The 26,660-nt window shown below is 49.7% G+C and overlaps 1 protein-coding gene across 4 annotated transcripts in view; it reads left to right on the top strand.

Moving 5' to 3' along the window:
- The window catches only part of GRM4 (glutamate metabotropic receptor 4), a 216,837-nt gene that overhangs the window by 168,230 nt on the left and 21,947 nt on the right, over positions 1-26,660 (top strand). For all 4 annotated transcript variants that reach the window (XM_008174587.4, XM_005309676.5, XM_065591665.1 and 1 more), the window contains 3 exons: positions 3,270-3,470; positions 8,686-8,822; positions 16,440-17,375. In XM_008174587.4, the coding sequence (XP_008172809.1) occupies positions 3,270-3,470; positions 8,686-8,822; positions 16,440-17,375 (1,274 nt within the window). The remainder of the gene's footprint in view (positions 1-3,269; positions 3,471-8,685; positions 8,823-16,439; positions 17,376-26,660) is intronic.

The raw sequence follows: 26,660 nt of genomic DNA, 5'->3' as shown, positions 1-26,660 counted from the left end.
TACCCTTGTGCAGGGACTGCCACAAGTAGCCTGATTCCTAGAGCCCCCCAGTGGTAGAGAAGAGACGTAGTGAATATAAAGGGGATTTTTGACTCAGGCGGCTGGAGTCAGGCAGACCCTGTGGTTCTCTCTGGCTCTCTAACTCCCAGCCTGTGCTGCCTGGAGTTATCACACAGGGTCTCCCTAAGGCCCGGCCTGGAATCAGAAACCCTGGAAGGACCTGTACAATCCAGTGCACAACATTCCCCAAAATCACCCCCATGCTGTCCCCACACAGTGTCTCCCTAGTACCGTTCCTACCACTCCTGGTAGCTGAATGCCCCCTCGGATGGTTCCTCACAGGCCCTCACTTCACAAAGCCCACTCCTTGCCCTGGGTTAAAGCCCCCATCTGCTTTGCCGAGCTCCCATGACATTAGCCCTCTGTGCTTGGTGTCACTCAGCTGGGCATCTGGAGGGTTCTGTTATTGGATGTGATGCTGGAGTAGCGGGAAAGCCCCTATCGGCCACACACTACTGCAGCGCCACACCACGGGGGACTCTTTCTTAGCTCTAATTAACAGCGTGTTACGTTAATCGGTGTCTTTCGCTAAATGATTAACATGTTTCAAGTCCCATTAGGAGCGGTTATGACAGGGAAAGGCAGGCAGCTGTCGCTGGTAATTACTGCACACTTGAATGATTCCACCATCTAGGGCTAGCAGGCGAGGTGGGGAATCAATCTATGGGTCAGCGCCTGGGGGAGCGGAGAGGGCGGGTGGGGGAGTAGGATGGGAGGAGAGTTCAAGGGGGGTGGGGAGGGAGGTGGGGAGAGCATGGTAGAGGATGCGTGGCTAGTGATGGATGTTGCACAGACAGTCCCTTGACACTGCGGATAGCTCCCGAGAGCCTGATACTGTCACAGCTGATGGTGAGATTGATGAGCCCAGCATGCTGGAGGATGAATAATATTTGCATAAGCTGTAGCTCAGGCTGTGACTGGAGTGTGTGAACTTGGGGATGCCAGAGAATATGTGCAGTGTGGCCCAGTGCCAACTGCAGACAGCTCTAGTGGGGTGTAAATAAAACAATCCACAGGCCAGGCTCAGGGGTGAAAGTGGAGGAGAAGCTCAGGACGGGGTCTGAATTTAGGGGCTAGCCACAGTCCTGAGCTCTCCAGGGAGAGGCGTACAGGGAGCATCTTCCCATCGTGAAGCGAGAGTGTTGTGACTCCCTATGGGCAATCAGGAATCAAGTCTTCTGCTCAGGGCTGGCCAAAAATAGTCTATCTGTTTTTTGACAGAAAATTGGGATTTCGACAAAATGGAATTTTACATGAACAGCATATGCCTTCTGTGGGGATATTTCAATTTTTTGTCTAAAAACAGAACATCTGAAAATGGAAGTGGTTTTGGCTGAAAATGAAAATAATCTGATTTTGAAATGCCACCACGGTGCCTCCTGGAAGTTGTAGTTCAGTTGTATCATATGCCAGGTTCTTCAGTTGGACTTTATCTCCCAGAATGCACTGTGGCATGCGACTGCCATGATACATCACCTCCATTCATGGGGGTGGTGGTAATGTCATTATGAATCATGGGAGATGTAGTCCAACCAGGGAGCCCAGCCTATAGAGGCATATGAGGCACCTGACCTACAACCCCCATTAGGCACCATGGTGGCATTTCAGAATTGAATATTTTGATTTTAAACTGAAGTATTTCCGTTTTTAATTTTTCATTGAAAACTTGAAATTTTACAACCATGTCTAGTTATACCAAATAAGCTCTAGGCAACACATTGCCTCCCTCCCAGTTAAGTATTTCAGGGGTCCTGTATAATGGTGATCACACTGACCAGGAAGGATCTATGACAAGCTCTGCACTTTTAATGGCTTGCAGAGGATCTGCCAGGTTATTCTAATGCTCCTGGATGTCCTGCCTCCAGAAGGCGGGACTTCCTGGAAATGTTTATTGCAGTACTGGGAAGTTTGGCAGAGCTGGAGGAGGTATCTCCCTAAGGCAGTGCTTGCAGTGTAATGAGATGACATCTTTCCATTCCAGCCATGGGTACCGGGCTTTGGATATTGGCTATAGTTTGCCGCAGCTTCAGAACTGTCCACTGCAGCCTCATTCAAGTTCCATGAAGAGTTTGGGGCTTGCTTGGAATATATTTTCACCCTGATGCTGTTTACTGTGTAAAGTTTATGTACCATAAACTTCCTGGCTGGGAAAGATGAGTTCTAACTAGCTGAAGAATTTTATGGGCTTTAGAGTAGAGATCAGTGTTAAGATGGAAGTGCGAAACAACTATAAGTGATTAAATGATGCTGCTATGCGTCTCAGGGGAACTTCTGCACAATAGATGTCTAGCAGCTCACAGCTACGCCCAGAGAAATATATGTGTCAGTGATGTGCTCAGAGTATAAAATTCAGATCAGGATTACATATACCTCAGTATTTGGGAGTATTCAAATCAGAGTAATGGTTCTATCTAGGAATTTAGATAGGACTTATCTATTATTATCTGTAACATATCTGCCTGGTATGATGAGGCTCCTTTGAGCTTATGATTGAAATAAACAAAGCAGACAAAGAAACGACTGTTTTGCAGTTGTGGAATTAGGGTGCAGAGAAAGATTAAAGGGGCAGATTCTCAGAGATGTGGGGAACCCACAGCTCCAACTGCAGTCGCCGTCACGGGATTTGCAAGCCATCATCCGTTCTGAAAAAAGCAGGCCCCTGATGACTGGTCTAAGGTGTCACAGCAGGTGAGAGGCAGAGCTGGGAGTAGATTGTGAGTCCCCAGCTTTAAACCGCAAACCGTCCTTCCTGCCCGTTTATTATTCGGCCTGGTTTTGAGAACAGCTGAGCACCTGCGCCTCTGACTGAACTTAATGGGAGTCACTCTTAAAATCAGAGCCTTTCTACATTACTAGATCCCACAAGCATGGCTGTATCGGGAATGGTGTAAGGCAGAAGTGCCAGTTTCTTCTAGCAGCAATAAATGGCTGTAGTGAGCTCCCAGATACAGTAGTACCATCCTTATCCCAGATACTTGGTACCGTAGGGACAAGAGAACGTATGCTGGCTCTGGGGAAACTCCCTCAGACCTGAGTTCAGTCTTTCCTTGCAGTAATCACTCTAGGAAATGGGGGAGGCCATCAGTAGCTCCCTGCTCTGCCAATCCCAGCGGGAGGAACTGTGGGAAGTGTGGTGGCTGCGGTGGGATTGGCTGAAGGGAGCGACCAGTGAGCTGATGCTGCCATGGCCCCATGTTGTGTGTTTGCAGACCGCGAGCGGATTGGCCAGGACTCCTCGTACGAGCAGGAGGGGAAGGTGCAGTTCGTCATTGACGCTGTGTATGCCATGGGCCATGCCCTGCACAACATGCACAAGAGCCTGTGTCCTGGCAAGGTCGGCCTTTGCCCCAGGATGGACCCGGTGGACGGCGTGGAGCTGCTCAAGTACATCCGCAACGTCAACTTCTCAGGTCTGTCTGTCTGGCCTTCAATATGGCGGAGGGGTGGGAGTGGGGGGGGGGGCGGTAAGAGAGGAACAAGGACCAATTATGCTCTGAGTAACTGGAGAATGACTCTGGTAAAGTCACTGGAGTTACTCCAGATCTACAGGGCTGTGAATGAAAGTGGAACCAGGTCTCTTCTGCTCTTGGCCTGGACTTTCTATTTATTATGTGTATTATGGTAGCAACTAGAAGCCCCCCTGAGATACACATACACAGTGAGAGACAGTCCTTGCCCTAGAGAGCCTTCAATCTAAATAGATGCCATGGTTTTATTATTGTCCCCACGTTATAGAGAAGGAACTGAGGCACAGAGTGATTAAGAAGCAGATTTTCAAAAGAGCTCAGCACCCAAGCTGCTGGGCGCTTCTGAAAATTAAGGCTAGGAATGTTAAAGAACACCAGAGTGATGTAGGAGGACGCTGGAAGTCAATGAGACTTGTGCTCCTGAGTCACATAAGAGCTTTCAAAAATCCCAGTACTGACCACTTATCTGAGGAGCTAACCCCTCCTGAAAACTCTGGTGATTTTTTCCCAAGGTCACATAGGGAGTCAGCAGCGGGAATCGAACCTAGAGCCTTTACATTGCTAGCCCCAAGCCTTAACACAGCACCACCTTTCCTTATTTAGCTTCCCTTTCTTGTTCTACTTCCATTCCTTCTCTCTTTCCTCTCCCCCTTTGTTGAAATGAGCTCCTCGTCTGATTCATTCTGTTACAGCTTTGTCTTCCTTCAGATCTCCTCTGGAAACTCATCTCTTCCCTGTACTATATCTCTTTAATAAACATTTTCTGTCCCTTCCTTCTTATTACTTCTATTTATCTCTCCCCTGCAATCTCCTCTGCAATCTGTCTTCCTTATTTATTTTTCCTTCTTCCCCTCTTGCTTGATTTTCTGTTCTCTTCTTGTGTTCGTATTTATTTGCACAGTTCATTTGATTTTACTTTAAAGTAAATTTTTTTTTAAATGTGGCAAAGCTGCAGGCGGCGAAACTCCCCCTTCCAGTAGCCATCCCTTGTGCGCTGCGGGAAATGTTTCTGTGCAGCGAGCAGCTGGTGTGGAGCCGAGGTTGAGCATTGGCCGCCACTGTTTTGAAGTATTTGTATTGCATCCCGGCTCACACCCACTCTCCCTCCCCGGGCTACATCCCCGAGTGCCAAGCTAGGGCAATCCTCGCTGCACATGAATGGCAGGAGATGTCAAAGCCAATCACTCTGTCAAGCGTAATGCGCTGTGGGGAGGGGAGGGACCGGCGGCAGAGCTACCATTTGCAAATGGAGGGTGTCCACCCTGACCGGCATGCCCTGTGGGAAGCGCGCTGGCACCATGACAGCCAGTAAGGGCAAGCCATCATATTCCTTCCCCTGCCTCGCTCTGTGGGCCACTGACACCAACGGAGATTCCCTTGCTCAGTCAAAGTCTGAATCAAACCCTGCTTTTTTATCTGAAGGGCTCAGTAGTGCAGTGGGTTAGTGCAGCCCCAGGGGCCTGGATTCAAAGGCTGCCTTGAGTTAAACGAGCCTAATGAGTAATCTCTGCTCCTTGTCGGCCTGCATCACAAAGCTCAGTGCCTGCCTGGCAGCCTGTGTTGAGCCGAGCCCCAGCCTGAGGACTCCGATAGCATGGGGTGTTCAGGGAGCAGGGGTAGGGATGTGTCGGTCAGTTGTCTGCACTGTCTGTGTCTCTTGCAAATATAGTTGGCAGAACTGTGTGAGGTCCAGGACTGGAGTAGCAGGAGAATGGCAGGTCAGGATTAAGTGCTTTCAGGGGGAAGCCTATGGCTGGAATAGCGAGGGAGGCTGTGGGTCAAGATTGAGGTGTACCAGCAGAACTGTGCAGAGAAATTATGCACAGCATCTGTCTGGGCTAAGCCTGCTTGCAGCCACTGCTTCCAGCCTCTCCATTCCATGAAGTCCGCGTTCGCCCAGCCTGTATATAAATGCGAGCGATGCTGTGTGGTTGTTTTCCTCGGCAAGCTGCATAGCTGACTGCTGAGAGGAGATCACCACTCCTGCTGAATGAATGATGTAGCGTCACGATGCCCTGACACTGTATGTGGATTTATTATTCAGTGCTTTAAGAAAGAGACTCCCAGACATCCGAAGATGGTGTGAGACCGTGCAGGCCACTAGCGGGTGGGAAGGGAGCCCTGCAGAGTGCCCTTTGCAATCTGCTTTACACGGGTAATGCGATTGATCGGGTAAATGACACAGGTGAGGAAAAGCAGGCTGATTTCCACTTGGGAGTGAATTAGTTCTTCTGGCATCTACTCTACATAGTCCTTCTCTCTTGGGCTATGTCTACACCAGAAATGCTACAGCAGGACAGCTGCAGCACTGGAGTGTAGACACGTGCTGCAGTGACGGAAGGGGTTTTTCCATCGTTGTAGTAAATCCACCTCTCCGAGAGGTGGTAGGTAGGTGGAGAGAACAATTCTTCTGTTGACCTAGCAGTGTCTACACTGGACCTTAGGTTGGCTTAGTTAGATTGCACAGAGCATGACATTTTGCACAGCCCCGAGCGATGTAGTTAAGCCAACATAACTTTGTAGTGTCATTTCTCTCTTTTTCTCTCTCAATAATGTGCCCCCCCCCGTCTTCCCCCTCCCCCCTCTCTGTCATAACCTCTCAGCTTGCCTCTCCGCTTGGCACCTTTTGGAACCATTTGCACTTGTGCAAAGGGGGTGTGAACTGCTACCACCGGTGTGAGTGGAGAATTCTGATCTGGAGGTGTTCTGTGCTGGCCTAAGGCTGCAATCCAACAGGCCGGCCCGACCGGGCAAAGCATCTACGCTCATGCGTCCGTTCCACTGGCCATGAGACTGCAGCACTTCCTAATAGTGAAGTGCCAGGCTTCGCTGAAGAGGGATGGACTTACGCATGTTGTTTAAATGCTTTGCTGAGTTAGGGCCTAAGAGTGACCGCACAAGGTGCGAGGCTGGAGGATACCAGCCCCAGAGTCTCTCCAAACGGTTCTGCCATTACCAGGCCAACATCCTTCCATATCAGGTCCAAGGAATTTCTAACGACCCCCTCCCTGCAGTATCTAGGCACTGATGATGTGATATTTATTAATTAATTTCAGCCTTGCCAAATTCTAATCGCCCGCTGGCCAAGGGCAATTAAGTAGTTGTTGCCAAGTGAGGAGGCCAGGTGCTGAAGGGAGCTGCACTGACATTCACCAGCTGAGGATCTGACTCCATGCGTTTTTGTTTTTTCATTATCTTCAGCTGCATGGGCAAGCAGATTTGTTTTTTTATCTGTTTGTTTATTTTGGATGTTTTAACAAGTTTACAAATCCTTGCGGGTAAATACCAGAGACAAAAGGATCAGTGTCAGAAGTAAGACACGGTGGGGTCATTGTTCCCCTCTATTCGGCATGGATGAGGCCACCGCTGGAGTGCTGTGTCCAGGTCCAGGCACCGCGCTTTAGGAGAGATGTAGAGAAATGGGAGAAAGTCCAGAGGAGAACAACAACAATGCTACAAGGTTTAGAAAACCTGACCTGTGAGGAAAGGTTAAAAAAAACCTGGGCATGGTTAGTCTTGAAAAAAGAAGATGGAGGGGGGCAGGACCTGACTACAGTCTTCAAATATGCTAATGACTGTTAAAAAGAGGATGGTGATCAATTCTTCTCCACAGCCACTGAAGGTAGGACAAGAAGTAATGGGTTTAATCTGCAGCAAGGAAGACTTAGGTTAGATATTAGGAAAAACTTACTATCAGGGTAGTTAAGCTCTGGAACAGGCTTCCAAGGGAGGTTGTGGAATCCCCATCATTGGAAGTTTTTAAAAACAGGTTGGATAAACCCCTGTCAGGGAAGCTTTAGGTTTACTTGGTCCAGCCGCAGTGCAGGGGGCTGGACTCGATGACTTCTCGAGGTCCCTTCCAGCCCTGCGTTTCTACAATTCTACGATCATCAGTACAACAGTGAACTTTTGTTTAGAGAAACCTTCTGCAGTAATATAATCATCAAATCTCTCTGTTTAAAAGGATGTTGGCATATTGCAGAGGGAGCCCCTTTATACTCCCCAGGATGTGTTGTTTCTGTGATTTTATTAAATGGAGTGAAACTTCTGTTTACGCATTATTTATCAAACCAGGCATTTCTAGCCAAATGTTGTTAATAAAAATTGGGACAGGTGTGCTCTTTGTTTAGAAGGCAAATGTAGTTTTGTCTGACTATTGAATTAATGGTAACCAAATAGCTAAGTATCCATTTGTCCTCTGTCTCTACAGGCTGGTAAATTGTCCTAGCAGGTTTGCAAGGCTGGTTTATTTTTTTTAATAGTATTTATCAAATGTCACCAGAATGCATGACACTGGGAAGATACTATGGAAGAAGAGAATAATCTAAGGCAAACTTTTTTTCCGCCTACCACTTGAAAATTGCTGAGGGTGTTGGCGAACCACTTAATGATCTTTCCAAATGTTGTGTGTATCGTTAGCTAACTATTGTAAAGTGCTTTGGATAAAAGCATTATATAAAAAAAACTGTAATAATAATTAACTTCTTTTGTTCTACAAATAAAAGCACACAACTCATATTTTAATATCAGTAGTCTTACCTTTCTAATGCGATGGATGTGCCCTCTCTCCCCCGCCACGGCAGCTCCCGAGCTGTGGCTGGGAAGGAGGGGGGGTCTTTCCCCCGTGGTGGCAGCCCCCGAGCTGAGGCAGGAAGGGGGGCCGTGTCTCCCCGGCAGCCCTGGAGCTGGGGAAAGTCGCCTCTTTCTCTGGCCACCACAGTCCTGCATGTCCCAAATTCCCCCCACCTCTTCTCACCTCACTTCCCCCTCCCAGTTACCCTCTATTCCCCCCAAGGCCACCACCTGACCTTACATGCGTGTCTTCTCCAGGGTTCAGGCACCTAATTGGTGGTGCCACGCCTGCGGGACTCCACTAATTAGGTGGGTGGCTCTTCATTCCCTCGTGTGCGACCACGCAGGTATGCACCTTAGAGGGAACTATCCGCGGACCACCTGAATGGAGCTCGTGGACCACTGATGGTCCGCAGACCACAGTTTGAGAACCTCTGATCTAAGGACTCCACGGAAGTTAATAGCAAAGATCCCATTGACTTTATCAGGAGTTGAATGGGACACTGCGCTAGATGGATCAGACACACTGCACATCATTGGAGCAGATGTTGCTTTGCTCTCTGATGTTAACTTTCCTGTCTTGCAGGCATTGCTGGGATGCCGGTGACGTTTAACGAGAATGGAGATGCACCTGGCCGTTATGACATCTACCAATACCAGATCAAAAACTCTACTGCTGAGTACAAAGTCATTGGGCACTGGACCGATCACCTGCACTTAAAAGTAAGACCTTGGACTGGTTTTGCATTTGGCTGTGGAGTCAGTGGAGATGGTCCCAGCAAAGAGACAGGGCCAACAGCTTTATCCCTTCATCCCTAGAGCTTCCATTAGGGAGCATTGCATTAGTTGAAGAGAGGTGACGTGGGATTGGGAATTCCGAAACTAGACACACCAACCAATTCCACTAATTGTGCCGAACCGTTCCCAGCCTGTGTTCAATACACCGTTAAGATATATCATACCCCCCAACAAACAAACAAACCCTATCTAAAAAGAACGTTATTAAGTTTGTAAAATCAAGCCGTCAAAAGTTAGGAAATGCTAGAGTTGAAGTTGTTTGTGCTACGTTAATTCAACCCCCCTTATGTATCTTCATCATGATATTGTGTTTAATTACATGGTCCCATGCTACTTTTTCCACTCTTATTTCCCCCCCCCCCCCAAGGTTTTATAATTTGGCCCAAATCAGGCTGATTTTCACCCTGGGTGGCAAAAGGCACATCCCTGACACAGAGACCATCCCCCCCGCCCCCGTCTAATTGCAAATCCCTCCTTGACAGCACGGGGATGCTAGAGCTTTTCAAAGAAAACATTGCCACAGTTTTGTAACCTTTGGGCCAAACAATTTATTTTTTCCCTTGTCTTTGGGGGTCGTTATTCTCTCCCTGTGGCCCACAGCTTGGTCTGTGTTGGGTCTTTGAATGAGGACTAATGAAACCAATGATTCTCTGCCTGTAGCCTTTGCCTCCTTTCACCCCAGAGGTGGCTGCAATTCAGTGCCTGTTGAACTGGTCCCTGTATAGTCTGTGAAGTTATTTGTGTACTTTGGCATCATGGGGTAGATGGTGGTATATTAATAGAAGCCATTATCCTATCATTGCAGCCAAGAATAGGTTTTCAGGCAACAATTTAATCTTTTCCCCTGTTTTTCAAACGCTAGTCGCTCCGGCAACATTATAGGTAGATCTGGACAGGAGAACGTTTTCCTGCCCCATGAGAATGCTTTTGGAATTCCAAAAACAATTTCTCATTTGCACATTTGGACAAAAAAGTCAAAATAATGAAAATGTTCATGAACTGAAAATTAAAAAAAAATTGGATTAGGTCAGTGGAAACGTTTTGATTTGATTTTGCCTTTTTATTTTTTTCTTCAAAGTAACTTAAAATTTCAAAGGAGAAGTCATTTCAAATGGAAAAATGGAACTTTTGGGGGTTTCAAGAATGTCTAAACAGACATTTCCACAATTTTAAATCTACTTTTTTCCCCAACTCTTTTCGAAACAGGAAATTAGTTGAAACTGACTCTTCCCCACAAAGAGTTTCAGCCTTGATGAATCAGTATTTTCTGATGGCTCAGATCTCCACCCTCTCACACAGTTTTCTGTCATGGTGAGCAGACAGGTGTGTGCTAGGAGACGAATGCACTATCATTGCCATTCTAGGGATCTGGAGTCTTACCTATTTTAGAGCTTGTCTACTTGGGGGGTTTAATCTACAGCTTTTTGATGTGCATCAGTTCACGTGCAATACGCAAGCCGCAGTAACAGCGTACACACAGGATGGTGTGCCCTCTATCCATGCATGTCATTGTGTATCTGTGGTGGCGGTTTGCTGCAGACTCAGGACGTGGTATCCCATGGTGCTTTGCTTCACTGCTGAGCAGTGTGCATTCTGGGATTTTTCTCGCTGTGAACAGTGGGATGTAGAGCAGCAGCCAGGTGAATTCACATTTAAAAAAAATCCCATGATTCATCTGTCTCCACCCCGTACTTTCTTTCGGGGGGGGGGGAGGGGCGCGTTAGTGCCATTTTTGAAGTTCTGCTGGCCAGCATGGACCTAACAATGCTCTATGCCACTATGTAGGCAACCTTGAATATGCAGTGGCCACTTGCGGGCTATTTCAGCATTTAAAGCTGGATAAATTTGGCTTTGGACTTCGCCTACTGAACCAGCGACCAGTTGATGTCACAGTAGCAGCTCCTCCGGCAGCAGGAGAGTTTTCAGTGTTGGTGGATCCAGGGTGAGAATGAAGAAACAGAGGAAGACACCAAACAAGTGATAGTACAGGACTGATTCCTGGAGCAGCTTCACAGCATGCAGCGACGCTTTGGGACTTGGGATTGGTGGGGGAAGTTTGTTCTGAGCTAACAGGAAGTTGTGAGAGAATTTCAGGATGGAGAAAGCAACCATTTTCGAGATATGTGCTGAACTAACCCTGGGAGCTGCAGTAGCAGCATACCAACATGTGGGGCTCCGTACCCATGGAGAAGCGGGTCACCACTGGCATCTGGAAGCTGGCTGCCCCCAAATGCAACCGGTCCATAGTGCACCAGTATGGTGTGGGGAGATTGACCATTGGGTTATTGTCATGCAGGTGTGTGAAGCCATGGAAGAGAGATTGTAGCACCGGGTTCTGAAGCTTGGTAATGGTCAGGAGTTTATTGATGGCTTTGCACACACGGGTTCCCAAACTGTACTGGGGCAACTGAAGGGACCCAGGTGCCTATTGTTTGCTCTACCCCTACTCAGGGTTCAGAATTCAGAAACACAAAGGGGTATTTCTCCAGGGTGCTCCACAGGCTGGTTGCCCACCAGGAAGATTTGGTGGTAGATTTGCGGACATAAACGCAGGATGTTCTGCAAGGGATCCCAGTGCTAGGAGATTTTGGAACTCAGCTTAATTTATCTTAACGGAGAAAGGGCTGGTTGCCCCCAAGAACATGATGGACATTAATGGCGTGGACATTTCCTCCGGTTCGTCCTCTGCTTCCCTGGCTAATGAAGCCATTTTCAGGCTGCTTGGACAGAAGGAAGGAGCTATTTAACTACTGCCTCAGTAAAAGCAGAGCGGCAACAGAGTGTACGTTTGGCTGTGTCAAGGCTGCTTCCCCACTCTGAACTTTAGGGTACAAATGTGGGGGCCTGCATGAAAACTTCTAAGCTTAACTACCAGCTTAGATCTGGTCCACTGCCACCATTCCCAAGTGGATTCCCTTCCCTGGGAAGCCTTGAGAAACTCTTCACCAATTCCCTGGTGAATACAGATCCAAACCCCTTGGATCTTAAAACAAGGAGAAATTAACCATCCCCCTCCTTCCTCCCGCCAACTCCTGGAGGATCAAGATCCAACCCCCTTGGATCTAAAAAACAAGGAAAAATCAATCAGGTTCTTAAAAAGAAGGCTTTTAATTAAAGAAAAAAGGTAAAAATCATCTCTGTAAAATCAGTATGGAAAATAACGTTACAGGGTAATCAAACTTAAAGAGCTCAGAGGACCCCCCTCTAGCCTCAGGTTCAAAGTACAGCAAACAGAGATAAACACTCTAGTAAAAGGTACATTTACAAGTTGAGAAAACAAAGTAAAACTAAGACGCCTTGCCTGGCTTTTTACTTACAAGTTTGAAATAGGAGAGACTTGTTTAGAAAGATGGGGAGAACCTGGATTGATGTCTGGTCCCTCTTAGTCCCAAGAGTGAACGAACTCCCAAACAAAGAGCACAAACAAAAGCCTTCCCCCCCGCCCCAAGATTTGAAAGTATCTTGTCCCCTTATTGGTCCTTTGGGTCAGGTGTCAGCCAGGTTACCCGAGCTTCTTAACCCTTTACAGGTAAAAGGATTTTGGAGTCTCTGGCCAGGAGGGATTTTATAGTACTGTACACAGGAGAGCTGTTATCCTTCCCTTTATAGTTATGACAGGCTGTTTGAAAGGGAGATGGTGCTCTTGGTGGACTAGTTTGGAAGCAGCATTAAAAACAAACGTTTCAAAGGTTATAGCAACACATTGTATTCCGCAGCAGCCAGTAGGTGTACAATACAATATAGAAGCAGCCGGGGCAATGTTGTCAGGTTGCTCTTATTCTGAGTCTCAGGCCTGAAATTGTGTAGCTGCACATCCAGCTGTTAACCTGGGGCGAGGGAGAGTTGGGAGTTTTTTGAGCAGCTCAGGGTTTATGAGCCCTGGGAGTGCAACGTTGTGGCAGTCCCTATTGTATCTTGTGTCTTTGCCCGTGTGGTGTAAAACCTTATGAATTAGTGCAAACTTAAGGGCTTTCTGTGGAAAAGGAACAGTCAGCTCCTTACCAAAAATGTTTTCCAGGTTTTTATTATTAAACAATCTATTACGTAACAAAGAGAAATGAACCTTGAACTGAAACGATAATAAAACAATGGCTTTTAATTATTTAATGACACATTTAAAAAGCAGTCTATTCTCTAGCGACAAGGAACCATTTCATTAAACCAGCCGCAAAACGGAGCAGCAAGGTGCAACAGGGCACAATGCAAAGAGTGGCGTTGGGGCTTAAAGCCACAGGTGAGTATACCCCTTCGCTCTGCCTCTTCTGGTTCATGGACCTTCTGGAGCGGAGTGCCAAGGCTTGATGTTGCCAGGGGCGATAGAGGGCTCAGAAGAGCTGTGGTTCCAGTCGCCGCGGTTCTTAGTGCCCTGGGCTAGAGTCTGTGAAGGGACTGGCCTCTCTGGGAGCATGATTTGGTGACATGGTGGGATGAGTTGTTATTGCCAGAGGCCCATATTGCCCAGGGGATGCATAATGTGGCTGGGGTGCTGGTTTGCAGTACTGCAGTGCCTGCTACCTAAATAGTAATCCATGTGGCAGCCGGGCATTTTAGCTTTGTCTCATTTCCAGCAGTTGCCTCTCCATTTCCCTCTGTCTTTCTAGACTGTCCTTGACCATGACGATGCTTTCCCTGGCAACTGCCACGCTCTCCTTGGCCACTGCAGTGACCTCCCTGGAGACGTCCTTGTCTGCTTCCCTCTCCGTCCTCAGATACTGCCCTCACCTCTCTGCTGTGTACAGGAGTTTGGGGGCTCTGCAGTGATGTCCGTGAACTTTTCATCAGGAGTTTCCCCTCCCCTGATATTGGCCAGACACTCAGCCTTTGATGGCCCCTGTCCTTGGAGGCTTGGCCAGGGCAGGTGCCGGGGATGTGGGAGTAGTAAATATATCACAAATGGTTATTGTTTGTATTCTAGAGAGGCTGTGACAGTATGTGTGTGTGTGTGGGGGGGGGGGGGGGTTGTATCTATTTCTGGCTTTACCTCCCTGCGATTCTTCTCAGGCTTGGGGAACCTCGGAGATGGTAAATGGTGTGTGCATTGGGATTTTTGTCTGTTCGGCTTTGTATCTTGGTGGCTGGGGGAGAGTGATTTAATGGGGTTGTGGTCAGGAATTAGGTTCCCGGGTTGGTTTTGCCTCGGAGGTGCTTATGTGGCATCAGAGGGATTAGCGGGTGAACATGGGGGCCAGCTGGATACCTCCCTTTTAGGCTGTGCTGACTCTGGATGATATCCTGAGACAGATGACTAGTGCTGCGTCTACACTACCTCTCTGTCGACCCATCAACATTGAATTAAGTGCTATATCTCTTGCAGCTGTGGAGTACAGAAGACAATGTTACAGGCAACTTAGGTTGGCGGAAGGGAGCTGGTAGTGTAGATGCATACATTATTAGGTTAACTTAAGGCTGCTTCCGCCGACCTAAGTTTGTAGTGTAGACCAGGCCTAAAAGGCAGAGAATGGCTTTATTTAAGAAGATGAAGGCCCAACCAACGAGATATGCTGGGAAGTTATTCCCTGAGATGGTCCCCTGGAAGTGCTACAGGAGTTGGGAGTTATCCTGAGGGAATGGCTGTGCTGCCAATCCTCATAATGTCTAGACAAAAATTGAGCTTGCCACTGAGGTAGAAATGCCCTGTAACGTGCATTTTTACAGTGAAACAGCTTTTCTGTGGGGATAGAAAAGCTCTTTGTGGCTTTTCACAGGCTTACGTACAGGAAGACCGGGAACAGTGAATGCTTCAGGCAATCATTGCAAAAGCCTATCTATTTTCCTCTGCACTTTCACCCAGTCTGCAGGGGCAATAAAGCAAAATCTAAGGTTGGAAAAATTCTCAATTTTTGTCTAGACATTTGAGCATTGCATGCTCATGTCTATCTCACGTAAAGTGAGAACACTAGCTTCTTTTGCTGTAACCACAGTCTCCTGTCACACAAAGGGGTGTTTCCATTATAGAATCATAGGATTGGAAGGGACCTTGAGAGGTCATCTAGTCCAATCCCCTGCACTCGTGGCAGGACTAAGTATTATCTCGACCACCCCTGACAGGCGTTTGTCTAACCTGCTCTTAAAAATCTCCAGTGATGGAGATTCTACAACCTCCCTAGGCATAGGCATTAAGCAAATCTGCCACAGGTGGTGATGGGGTAGAGGCCACAGCTGCACCATGTTGCCGGCCGCCATTTTGAACTGGCAGACAGGGTGTGAGGGGGAGGGCAGGCGTTTGCCTTGCAGGACAACTGAGGGAAGGGGAAAAGAAAATAGGTATGGGCATGTGCCCTCTAAAATGTGGGTCTTTAGCATGAGATGGAGGTTGATAGCCCAGCCAGCAGAGCCGCCATTTTGGAAAGGGGAGCCGGGGTCCCGAACAGAAAATGTGGATCAACAGAGGGAAGCGTAGACCTCCACCTCAGAAAGGCTTCTCCCTCACACCTGCCTACAATGGCGGTGGCCATGGGGCACCTGGCACGGAAGCTAGCACGGTAGGATGGCATCCTCATAATACATTGACATTTAAATATTTCATTATTTAAAAAATAATAATAATTAAAATGTACATGCTGAGGTTCCCTCCGTAGGATCAGCCTCCTGAGTTCCGGTCTGGGCTGTGCTGCCTAGGAATTGGGGTTGATAGCTGCAGGGCAGAAATGGGGCTTGTCTTCTACATGGCTGGCATCAGGGTACTTGGTCCCGAAGAGATCCTGTCTTTCCAGGGAGATCTCTTCATTGGCCTCTTGAGCTCATCCTCCGATGAGTCTTGCTGGTTATCCTTGGAGGGGAAAGGGGGTGTTAGTGAGCAGGAGGCTCCACTATCTGCCCGGGTTGAGTGTTCACGTAATTATGCAAAGTCCTGTCCAGCTCCTCAAAAAATGGACCAGTTGCATGTTTCCCACTGGACCTTTTCCTGTCATCTCTTGTTTTAACGTATATTCTCCTGAGCTGTTTGCTCTTCATCTAGCGCTGTTCGGCATCCCGGCCATAGCCCCTCGCAGTCATCTGCCCAGCAATGTCCACAAAAAAGGTCTTTATTGCAGTGGCTGGCATGAGAGCTTCCAGCATCGCGCTTCTCCCCAGCTCCTGATGGGATCCAGCATCTCGGCCTGGCTCCACACGGCCGCTCGAGGCATGCTATAGGGCTTCTTGGGTATTATCACAACTGTTGTCGTGTATGGACAAAATGTAGCATCATCCCATCATACATATTGGGGAGGGGACATCCGGTCAACTTGACCCCTGAGCTGGGGAGATCAGTAAAGGTCGCCCACAAAGCAGTGTGGGGTAGCCGTTGGGAGACTGCCAAAGTAGTTTTCAGTGGCATTGCAGGCACACAAATGATAAAGTGGACTAACTCGATTTTAACTTGCTTTAATCCTGCTTAAACTCCCCAAGTAGACAAGCCCTTAGGCTACCGGTGACTGAGGCAAGCTCACCCAACACTTGCCCACACTGTGCTTAGAGCAAGTCAGTGTTACCAGCCCCTTGTACACTCAAAGGGCTGAGTTCATTGTTGATCAGCGAGGCCTCTCCTCTCTCTTCCCGCAGATAGAGCGCATGCACTGGCCTGGGGGGGCCCACCAGCTCCCCAGCTCCATCTGCAGCCAGCCGTGCAAGCCGGGCGAGAGGAAGAAGCTGGTGAAGGGCATCCCGTGCTGCTGGCACTGCGAGCGCTGCGACGGCTACCAGTACCAGCTGGACGAGTTCCACTGCAAGATGTGCCGCTTTAACGAGCGCCCTGATGAGAACCACACCAGCTGCGTCCCCATCCCCATCGTGAAGCTGGAGTGGAGCTCGCCCTGGGCCGTGGTGCCCGTCTTCATCGCCCTCATGGGCATTATCGCCACCCTCTTTGTGGTGGTGACGTTCGTGCGCTACAACGACACGCCCATCGTCAAGGCCTCGGGGCGGGAGCTCAGCTACGTGCTGCTGACGGGCATCTTCCTCTGCTACGCCACCACCTTCCTGATGATCGCCGAACCCGGCATGGGCACCTGCTCGCTGCGGCGTATCTTCCTGGGGCTGGGCATGAGCATCAGCTACGCGGCCCTGCTCACCAAGACCAACCGCATCTACCGCATCTTCGAGCAGGGCAAGAAGTCGGTCAGCGCCCCTCGCTTCATCAGCCCCGCCTCCCAGCTGGTCATCACCTTCAGCCTCATCTCTCTGCAGCTGATGGGCGTCTGCATCTGGTTCATTGTGGATCCCTCTCACTCCATCATTGACTATGAGGATCAGCGGACTACGGACCCCCTCTTTGCCCGGGGTATCCTCAAATGTGACATTTCCGACCTGTCCCTCATCTGTTTGCTCGGATACAGCATGCTCCTCATGGTGACGTGCACTGTGTACGCCATTAAGACCCGCGGGGTTCCGGAGACCTTTAATGAAGCCAAACCCATCGGGTTCACCATGTACACGACCTGCATCGTCTGGTTAGCCTTCATCCCCATATTTTTTGGGACGTCACAGTCGGCGGAAAAGGTAAGAGGGAGGGGTTGGGGGGGAGCCTGTGGGTTTGGTTCATGCCCCATGTCCCCCGCTTTGCTGAAAGGTAACAGGATAAGAATGCACGGTGCGGGGAGCAACATGTCCAGAGAGAGGTGTGATGGTTTCCCCCTGTGAGCCTTCTGGATTCGGGATCTCAGTGGGTAAGGGAGCTCCCCCTCCCACTGGAGACCTGCCAGACTAGAGTGAACTCGCTGCCTTTGCTGGTTCTCCCTCTTGCTCTGTCTTCTTTTCCCCCGGCACCTTCTGTCTTTCACTCCATCTTTCTTGTGCTCTTCTTTCACTCCCCTCGTTTCCTTCTCCCTGTGTGTCTCTCTTTATTACTTTCTCTTCCCCAATACTCTCTCTCTCTCATCCCCCTGCCCATCTCCTCCCTGTCAGACAAGGCTGTGTTGAAAGGCAGGCAGTGTGAGTCCTACTGGGCTGGGCTGGCTGAAGTTGTCGCACACAGGACTCTGGCCCAGGATGCAGGGAGTCTGACGGAGGCAGAACCTGGGTGAGTGAGATAGCCGGGCACGGTTCTCCCGGGCACCTGAAGATTCCTGCTCCCACAATTGATGGGTATCACAACCCTCTCCCCAGCCTGAGCATCCCAGCAAATCTGGAGTCTGGCTGCTGTTGTGTTCAGACAAAGTGGGCATGGGTGGGAGATCTCCCAGATGGTTCATGGCTGTGCCCTCACCCCCGTAGTTATTGGCAGTGCCCATAATATACCCTGCTGCCCTAACGCTGACCAAAGCCAGATGCAAAGGCCCCCCTACCCAACCTATACATGCCCTCCGGATGGACTGGTTCATCACTGGTGAACGTGTGTTATAAGTCCCCCTCTCCGGCCGGATGATCCCCCACTCGTGTGACGGCCGCCATCTTGGCTGACACAGTGGGGATTGAGCTGGGGATCTCCAGAGCTAAAAGGACGAGCTGCTACAGCTTGAGCCTCTCGGGGGGTGGGGGTGACTCAACATCTCCCGGACTGTTTTAATGTCCCTGGTGCTGAGAAATGGGATGTGCCGCTGGTAGTGACGGCTGCCATTGCCAGGCTCTGAGCAGAAGCTGTAAGGGGGCCAGGTGTCCTGCTGCTACATGTGTTCTGGCTGCCCCCCATTGCCTCAGCCCTAGAGTAACTTCATTTCTGGAAACACATCTAATGGCTGGTAGTTCTGCTGGGAATCCTGGGGAGATTCACAGCCTGCGGTAGGCAAATACCGTCCCATTTGTCTGGTATTAAGCTCAGCCTGGAGGTGAGCTATGTCCTCCTAACACTAAGTGTGGGGCATTGAAAACATGCCACCTCCCAAGCCCAAAGGATCTCATAACCCTCCAGCACAAGTGCAAATAGTCAGGTCTCAGCCCAGCGTCGAAAGCTTTTCAGTAGCCACCCTTGTGACTGGCAGCCTCAACAGACAGGTCAAGGAATGGATGCACCCATGGAGCCCGGTCTCCCCTCACTCTCTTCAAATGGGAGATGAGAATGAGACCCTTAGCTCCTCTTCTCTGCTTGCTAACTGGGCTGACTTGTTTGTGTTCTGCTGGTGCCTAGCCCCGTTGTGCCGGGTCCTGTATATACTCCCAGGGCAGGGACTGTCTCTCCGTGAAAGCTGAAAATTGAAATGGACAAGACAGACCAAAGAAGGACCGTTCTCCTGGTTGTACAGATGGGGAACTGAGGCAGCGAGAGATTTAGGCTGCATCCGCACCGGGAGCTGGAGGTGACCTTCCGGCTTGAGGAGACACGCCCGCATTCGCTCTGAGAGAAGTGCTGTGCTAGAAACCGAAGGGTAGCCCTGGGAGCAGAAGGGGTGAGCTACCCCAAATACATGCCAGCCTGTTGGATGGGATCCCGCTTGGGGTGGCTAGCCCCTCCTGCTGCTCAGCCCACCGTGGCAACCCCTCTTTTTAGCAGGCTAGCTCGATCAGAGCTAGTGCGTCTCCTCAAGCTGGGATTGACGTCTCCAGCTGGAAGCGGAGCCAGACCCTAAGTGACTTGGCCGAGGTCACGTCAGGAGACAGTGGGAGCAGAACCTGGATCTACCTCCTCTCTGCCTTGTCCTCTTCTGCTTCCATTCATCCTCTCTTCTCCCCTCCCCCTGCCCCAACTTCCGTGCAATAAGCCCCCCCCATCTGACTCACTGGATAGTTTCAAGGCACAGGGTGCGCCCGGGAAGCTTGCCATGCCACCGCCCATGCCCTGTGTATAAACAGAGGGCTCCAGGGTTGCCAGTCGGGCGCCCCTGCCCAGCAGTAAAGTCACTGAAAACCAGGGAAGTTGCGTAACAGCGACACTCTCGGCATTACCAGCCCAGGAGATCTGGGGAGAGAGACAACGAGGAAAAGAAAAACAGCCCCTTGACTCTGCTGTTTCTCTCTCGATTACTGGGTTGCTGTGATTTTAATTAACACCTGCATGTTTTGGCAACACAAGCTCCTGTGACAAATTCCTCCGCTTGGCTGTGGTGGGGGAGAGAGAGCACATCTGGTAGCAGGGACCAGGGCGAGCGGAAAACGTAACCCTCTTGCGCCAGGCACCATCACTCCTGGCCCTTGTCTACAGTAGCAAATTCCGTGGTGTCAGGCCATGACTCCAAGGAGTCCTGCTGACTAACATGATGTTAAAGGCAACTGTGCAGTCAGTGCAGATAGAAGCAAGTTGGGCCAGAACTTCAGCCGTAATACAGACAGACCAGTGTTAGGAATCATAGTCTCAAAGGAGCGTGGTTAATGAAGAGTATTGTTCCTTATGAAAGTGTGTGTTGCTTCCGATATTCTGCTCTGTTCATCTTGGGGAGACGATCTAAGCCTGGTTGCTCATCTTTAACTCCAGTACTATGATGTACTGCAATAACCAATGGTTATTAACGTCATTGAGCAGTACTATGGGCGGTGGGAGGGATATCAAAAAGGAGGCACTGATCAGCATTCGCTATACCCTGCGTGATACTAGAAACCTAGAATTCTTCTCTGTAGTGGAGTGTCACATTTTCAATAGCTGTGTCTATGACTCTGGGTGCCTATTATCCTCTAGGAGTGTCACTGTGTCAGCAGTGTGGGTGAGAAATGCTATCGAAAATGAAATATTGAGATTGAGATTGTAATTATCTGTCTGTCTAGCTAGCTAGGTGCCTGTCTGTCTGCCTGCAGCATCTATCGGTGGTATCTGTATGGTGTCTGTCAATGGCATCTGTCTGGCTAGTCTAGGTGTCTGTGTCTATCGATAGTATCTATCTATATGTCTAGCTAGCTATCTGTCTAGGTATGTATCTACCTATTGATGGTGTGTGTCCATGTAATATAGTATCTGTGTGTCTAAGATTTCTGTCTCTGATGGCGTCTGTCTATCTGGATGTCTGTCCACAGCTTCTGTGGATGGTTTCTGTATAGTATCTATCTGTCTATGGCATCTCTGTATTTCTCTATTGATGGTAGCAACTTTCTCATCATAAAGTCAGCTCTAAAGAAACCTCCTTTGTAATGAAGTGAGAATGAGCATCCTGAATTTGATAAAGAAAATCTCTGTCCATGGAGCTGACCAAATTCCCTCTCCCAGCCAGAAAAGAAGTCCAGTTTCAAAGTTACCACCACTAACGCTCCCTGCCCCAGCTTTTGCGGTCTGTGACAATGAACCTTTATGCTCTCGTCCCTCTGAAATCTGTAACCGATGAGCCCTTCCCATCTTGCTTTCTTCCATCCTGGCTGCCATCTTGGATTCCCTCTTGCAGGAGTGGGAAGCTTAATCAGACTTGGTCTTTTCTCAGTGCCTCTTGTGCCTGATAGTATCTCAGGGCACTTCCCAGAGCTGGAGATGGTAGGCAGGGGTGTAATAGGTAATAGATTCAGCGCTGCTCCTCCCATCACATTGCTGTCACCCTCACTGATTTTTACTGCAGGGTCCACCTGCTCCACCCCCGCTCTGGCCTCTGCTCTCCCAGCTCCGTGTGCTCTTCTGAAGATGCTGCACGTGCCATGACGTGCTACGTCCACCCCCCATTGCAGAGGTTTCTGCAGGCACTTTCTGGGAGTTGCTGGTGGTGGTTGTTGCACCAGACTGGGCCGGTGGAGGAATTTCCCTTAATCCAGAACCTGGGCTCAGAGAAGTGCCAGAACGTGCCCTCCTGTCTGCCTTTGCGCCAGCTGTTGTGGTGGAGTAACACTTGTGTAGGGAGACACAGTGGCGCCTTGAACTCAGTAGCGGCTCCTTGAAGGCTTGGACGTTAGAACCTGTTACATCGCGGAGGAGTGCCAGCTCTGGGCACCGGGCTTGTCCCTGCAGTCCTTTTGAAACCTGCCATGAGCTCTTAAATGGAGATCCTTTTCTCTGGTGCATGTGGTTAAACATCCCTCCTGAGGAGATGGCACCTACCAGGGCACCAGAGCGTGCTATTTAAACCTTCCAGCGCCACGTTCCAGAGGTGAGATTTGCTACCAAGCCCAGCTGCTCCGGTTCAAAGTAGGAAGGCGAATTAAAGAAAATAAATGGAGCCTTGAGCAGCATTTCCATTTTGATGAGCTGGCAGGGGAGATACTAACAAGAAAGCAGGTTTCTTAAGGAATTATTGCAAAACAAAAGCTCCCTTAAAGCTGCCGTAATGTGCTCGGCACACTGTGGGTAATAAAGATGGAAATGATAATGATTGTAGATTATGCGCAAGGTTGCTCACCTCCTCGCTGCCGCTTGTCATGGGATAATTTAGGGCTGCCAAAAGCTGGCTGTCAAGTAGCAATTCGACAATAAGGCTCGCCTCCCTTTCGGGGCTGGTACCGTGCCGGGCTCCTCAGCACTCAGGCTGCTAACGAGCCTATTAGAGGCTAGCACCGTGCTGTCCCCAGCTCCCTTTGGAGGCAACACAGCCGCCCTTCTCGTTAAAGTATACCCACTCCCTCTGCAGCCACTGACCTGTAAGAGAACAGTTTCCTTCATGCATGCGCTCCCCTGCTGGGGATGGTCGGCTCTGGGACGCGCCTGCTTGGTATGGATGGAGGGAGACTAACTTGATATTTCCACGGGAGATGAAGGAAGACGGAGTGCCTAACTCCCTTAGTTTCCATTCGACAATCCCAGTCGGAAGATGGTCAAAATTGGCATCTCTTTGACAGTCCCTCTGCCCCTGCTTGAATTTCACAGCTAAATCCCGGCAGGGGCCGACATTCCCTTTGCTTCCTCAGATAAAGCACTTTGAATTTCAGATGCTGCACCAGCGCTTCCCTGAGCGTTTCCAAACGTCCGAGGGGCCTGAGTCTCCTCTCGCCTCCACCCCCGGATCTCTGCTTTCTCCACCGTTACACCCAGGTGGGAAACCGGGCCCTGCATCTCTTTGCTCTGCAGCTGGGGGCGGAGGATGCGCGTAGACCAGTCTTCTGCACGCTCCTGGGCCCAACTGGGCAAAAAATGTGAATGAAGCTTTTTTGGCCGCCCCCCGGAGTCGAGGAGTTCTGTTCAAGTTCGGAGTGACGGCGGGCGAGCTCTTCTCCACGGGAGCTTGTGTTTAAACAAAGAAGTTCTTTCCTTCTTATCTTTGCATCTGTCTAACAGCACGTGAACCTGGAGCCTGTGCCTCACAGCTCTCTGCTCTGCTCTGCCCTGCCCTGCCTGGCCGTATGACCCTTTCGGTTCCCCAGCTACACCCAGTGCTCATACATAGCAGCAGCTGCTCCGCACAGGTGGTATCGCACCTTAGCCCTCTGCCCATCTGTCTGTGGATCTAGGCCTCTGCCATTCTGCATACTAATCCAAGGCTTATTGAGCATGCTATTTCAACCTTGGGCCCTCTGTTGCAGGTATAGATGGTGGAACTGGAGTCTACTACTATCAGAGGAGGAAGCTGAGAGAAAGGATGGCTTTGAAGTTACAGTGCCGGCCTGGGAAACAGGGGTTCAGTTCTTAGCTCTGCCATGGGTTCCCTGTGTGACCTTGGGCACATCACTTAGCATTCATGTGCCTCTGGGGATGATAATCCTTCATCTGTTCTGATTGTAAACTCATTGGGGTAGGGGACTGTCTCTTAGGGGGCGTGTACGAACAGCGCCTTGCACAGTGGAGCCCTGATCTTAGATGAGGCCTCTAGGTGCTACCACAACACAAATAATATAGCACTCCCCAGATCTAAGGATGCCCCCTTAAAATGGCTTCATGGGGGGGCGGGGGGAAGGGGAGTAGGGGAGGTATGCACGCACACAAAGTGTTTTGCTGCCGGTGGCTGAGATTAAACCCTAGATGCTTCCTCAAAGCATCTGTGCTCAAGTCCCATCGGAGTTACCCGAGCAAAGCTGGCTCATTGTTTTCTACTGAAGGAGTCAGATGAGATCTCAATTTTATTTTACCTTTTTTTCTATTTTTTTTTTTTTTCCTCTCACCCTGTGTCTACAACTTTGGATGGAGGCGGCATATTGTTATAACAAGTCCCCGAGCCCTTTCTCAAAGGAGCCTCTTATCCCTGCAGATCCCGGCGGATTACAGAAATAGCAATAACAGAGGATCTAAAGAATGAGACAATTTCCTGTTCCGATAAGGCAGAAGCCGAAGAGCAGAGTCATTGTAAATTTCTCTGTTTATCACATTTGCTTTCACAGACGGAGAGAAGAGGATAAAATGTGGCCACTTGTTTGTTGCACAAGGGCTCTTGGTGAAATGAATCCTAGAATATCAGGGTTGGAAGGGACCTCAGGAGATCATCTAGTCCAACCCCCTGCTCAAAGCGGGACCAATTCCCAACTAAATCATCCCAGCCAGGGCTTTGTCAAACTGGGCCTTAAAAACCTCTAAGGATGGTGATTCCACCATCGCCCTAGGTAACCCATTCCAGTGCTTCACCACCCTCCTAGTGAAATAGTGTTTCCTAATATCCAACCTAGACCTCCCCCACTGCAACTTGAGACCATTATCCTTGTTCTGTCAATGAAATCATGAAAGGGACTCTCGCGTGGCTTGTCCATATCACCAGAGCCCCAAGATAGAATGTCTAAGGGATGGGTTCAGAGGGGTAATGATACAAAGGATTTGATGGATGAGTATCCATGTAAACGCATCCAGTGGAGATTTAACTATTTGTTCCACTTATTAGCTCCCCTGGCTCAACCTCCTACCATGCCTGTGTCCCCATTTGACCTCCCATGTGTTGCACCCATTTACACTAGATCTGAGGCCATCTGACTACTCTGCAGCTTTTAAAGTGAATTGAGTGCTGGTGACAGGCAGCGGATTAGCAGCACCAGAGATGGGCGCTGTGCAGTTGGCCAGGCGATGGGGACTATGGGAGCTGAACTAATGGCTGGGAGCTGAAGCAAGGCAAATTCAGACTAGAGATAAGGTGGAATTTTTTTTAGCAGAGAGGGGAATTAGCCATTGGCACAATTTACCAGGGTTTGTGGAGAATTCTCCATCGCTGGAAGTTTTAAAATCCAGATTGGATGTTTTTCCTAAAAGACTATTTTCGTTTAACCGCTGCTATTGGGCCTAAAGCAGGAATTAATTCAGGGAAGTGATGTGCCTTGTGTTCTGCAGGTGGTCAGACACAATGCTTCCTTCTAGCCTTAAAATCTATGACTCCGTGACCAAGAAGAGTGCAGGGGGATTATGCAGTCACTTAGGTTTGGATCTAGACTCCATTGGAGCCAATGGGAAGACTCCTATTGAAGTCAGTGGGCTTTAGCTCAAGCCCTTAGGAGGCTGCTGCTCATGGCTTGGAGGCAACATCATTTTGTTGCTGTTTGTTTCTAATGTTCTTTGTGTGTAAAGGTTTAAGAGGCTCATAGCTTCGAGCCTCCTGGAAAAGGATGGTTTGTGGAAGGCGGGAGATGGTACGGCAGATAGGGTTGCGGAGGGGAGTGCAACCTGGAGAAAGGCCCTGGGACTGGCAAGGGAGCAGGGCAGAATGGGATGGGGCGGCAGCCAGACAAGGGGGTTGGGCTGAGTGAAGAGAGCACAGGGGAGGGAGGGGAAGGAGAACAGGGCTGAGCCAGGTGAAAATAGAGGACTTGGCTGTTTGAATGTTCCCAGTGGCTGGGTTGCTGTGTGGCCTCTTGGTGCCATTCCGGCTTAATTGGCTTGGCTACCCCCTTCCAAGGCTCTGGCCCAAGGGAAGTGGCCAGAAGGAAGGGGCATGGCTGGGGTGCCTTTGTGATACAATGATCCCCGGCTGCATTAATGACCCTTGGGAAGGCCTGATCTAATTTAGAGTATCTCTGAGTCTATTCTAAACTACATCATGGTCTGGGATGGGATCAGAGATGGGATCCTTTGCTCTCCCGCCTCCTTGGGTGCAGCCAGCACTTATTGGATACATAGAGGATGATGTAGGCAGGCACATCAAAAGATCTCAGGCCCCTAGGTAAGGCGGCTCTGAACCACGCGGTCACCACACAAATATACAGGTGGTAGATATAGCTGGGGTGCCATTCCCAGCTCTCCCATAGGCTCCCTCTGTGGCCCTCCCTTTAATTAATCCAGTTTCATGCTCCCCTTGGGAGGTAGGTCAGGATTTTATTCCCATTGTACAGGTGGGGAAACTGAGGCGCGGAGCCAGGCTGCAGAGTTGGGAACAGAACCCAGGTCTCCTGCTTTAACCACTAGACACATTCCCTAGAGCAATGGTTCTGCACTTTTTCCATACAGGGGGACACACCCCTAGCCAGGATCATGCTCCCATTTAACAATGTGGGAGGGGCATGGTGGTCATGACCCCCTGGCGCCATTTCAGGATGTTGGGTTGAGAGCCCCTGCTCTGGAAGGGTGGGCTGCACCTGCTCTTGGGAAGTCACTCACAGGCTTTGCAGCCTTGGTTTCCTACTGGATTCAGTGCAGCTCTTGGATCCCCTTGGACTGGCCCGTAGTGTGATTTGTTTCATCTGCGATTCATCCGCAGGCTGTGACTTGGCTGACCTCACTGCAGTGTTCCAGTCCTTTAAAACCCCCAGGCTGGATCAACTCAATGCACAGTCTTCCGGGTTGCACTTGAAAAGAGCCCAGGCCAGCTTCGACTGGCTCAATGCAGCAACCGCAGCAGCTCATCTCTGTGGGCTGAGTCACTCTGAGTACAAGACACCGGCACCCCGATCTCTGCACTGGCTGCCTATTTGCTTCAACATGCGACTCACGGGGTCTGGTCAGGATCTAGAAGGCCCTATGCCAGAGCGGGGTCTGAGTTCTTTGACTGTGTCGTCAAAACAGTGGATAAGGGAGAATTGGAAGATATAACTTTTTAAAAGCCTCGGACAAAGTTCCTGCCAAGAGGCTATTAAGGAAGCTAAGTTGTCCCGGAGTGGGAAGCA

Source organism: Chrysemys picta, chromosome 4, assembly GCF_011386835.1.
Source record: "Chrysemys picta bellii isolate R12L10 chromosome 4, ASM1138683v2, whole genome shotgun sequence".
NCBI lineage: Eukaryota > Metazoa > Chordata > Testudines > Emydidae > Chrysemys > Chrysemys picta.
The sequence above is the reverse complement of the archived record's forward strand: the minus strand, read 5'-3'. Positions and strand labels throughout refer to the sequence as shown.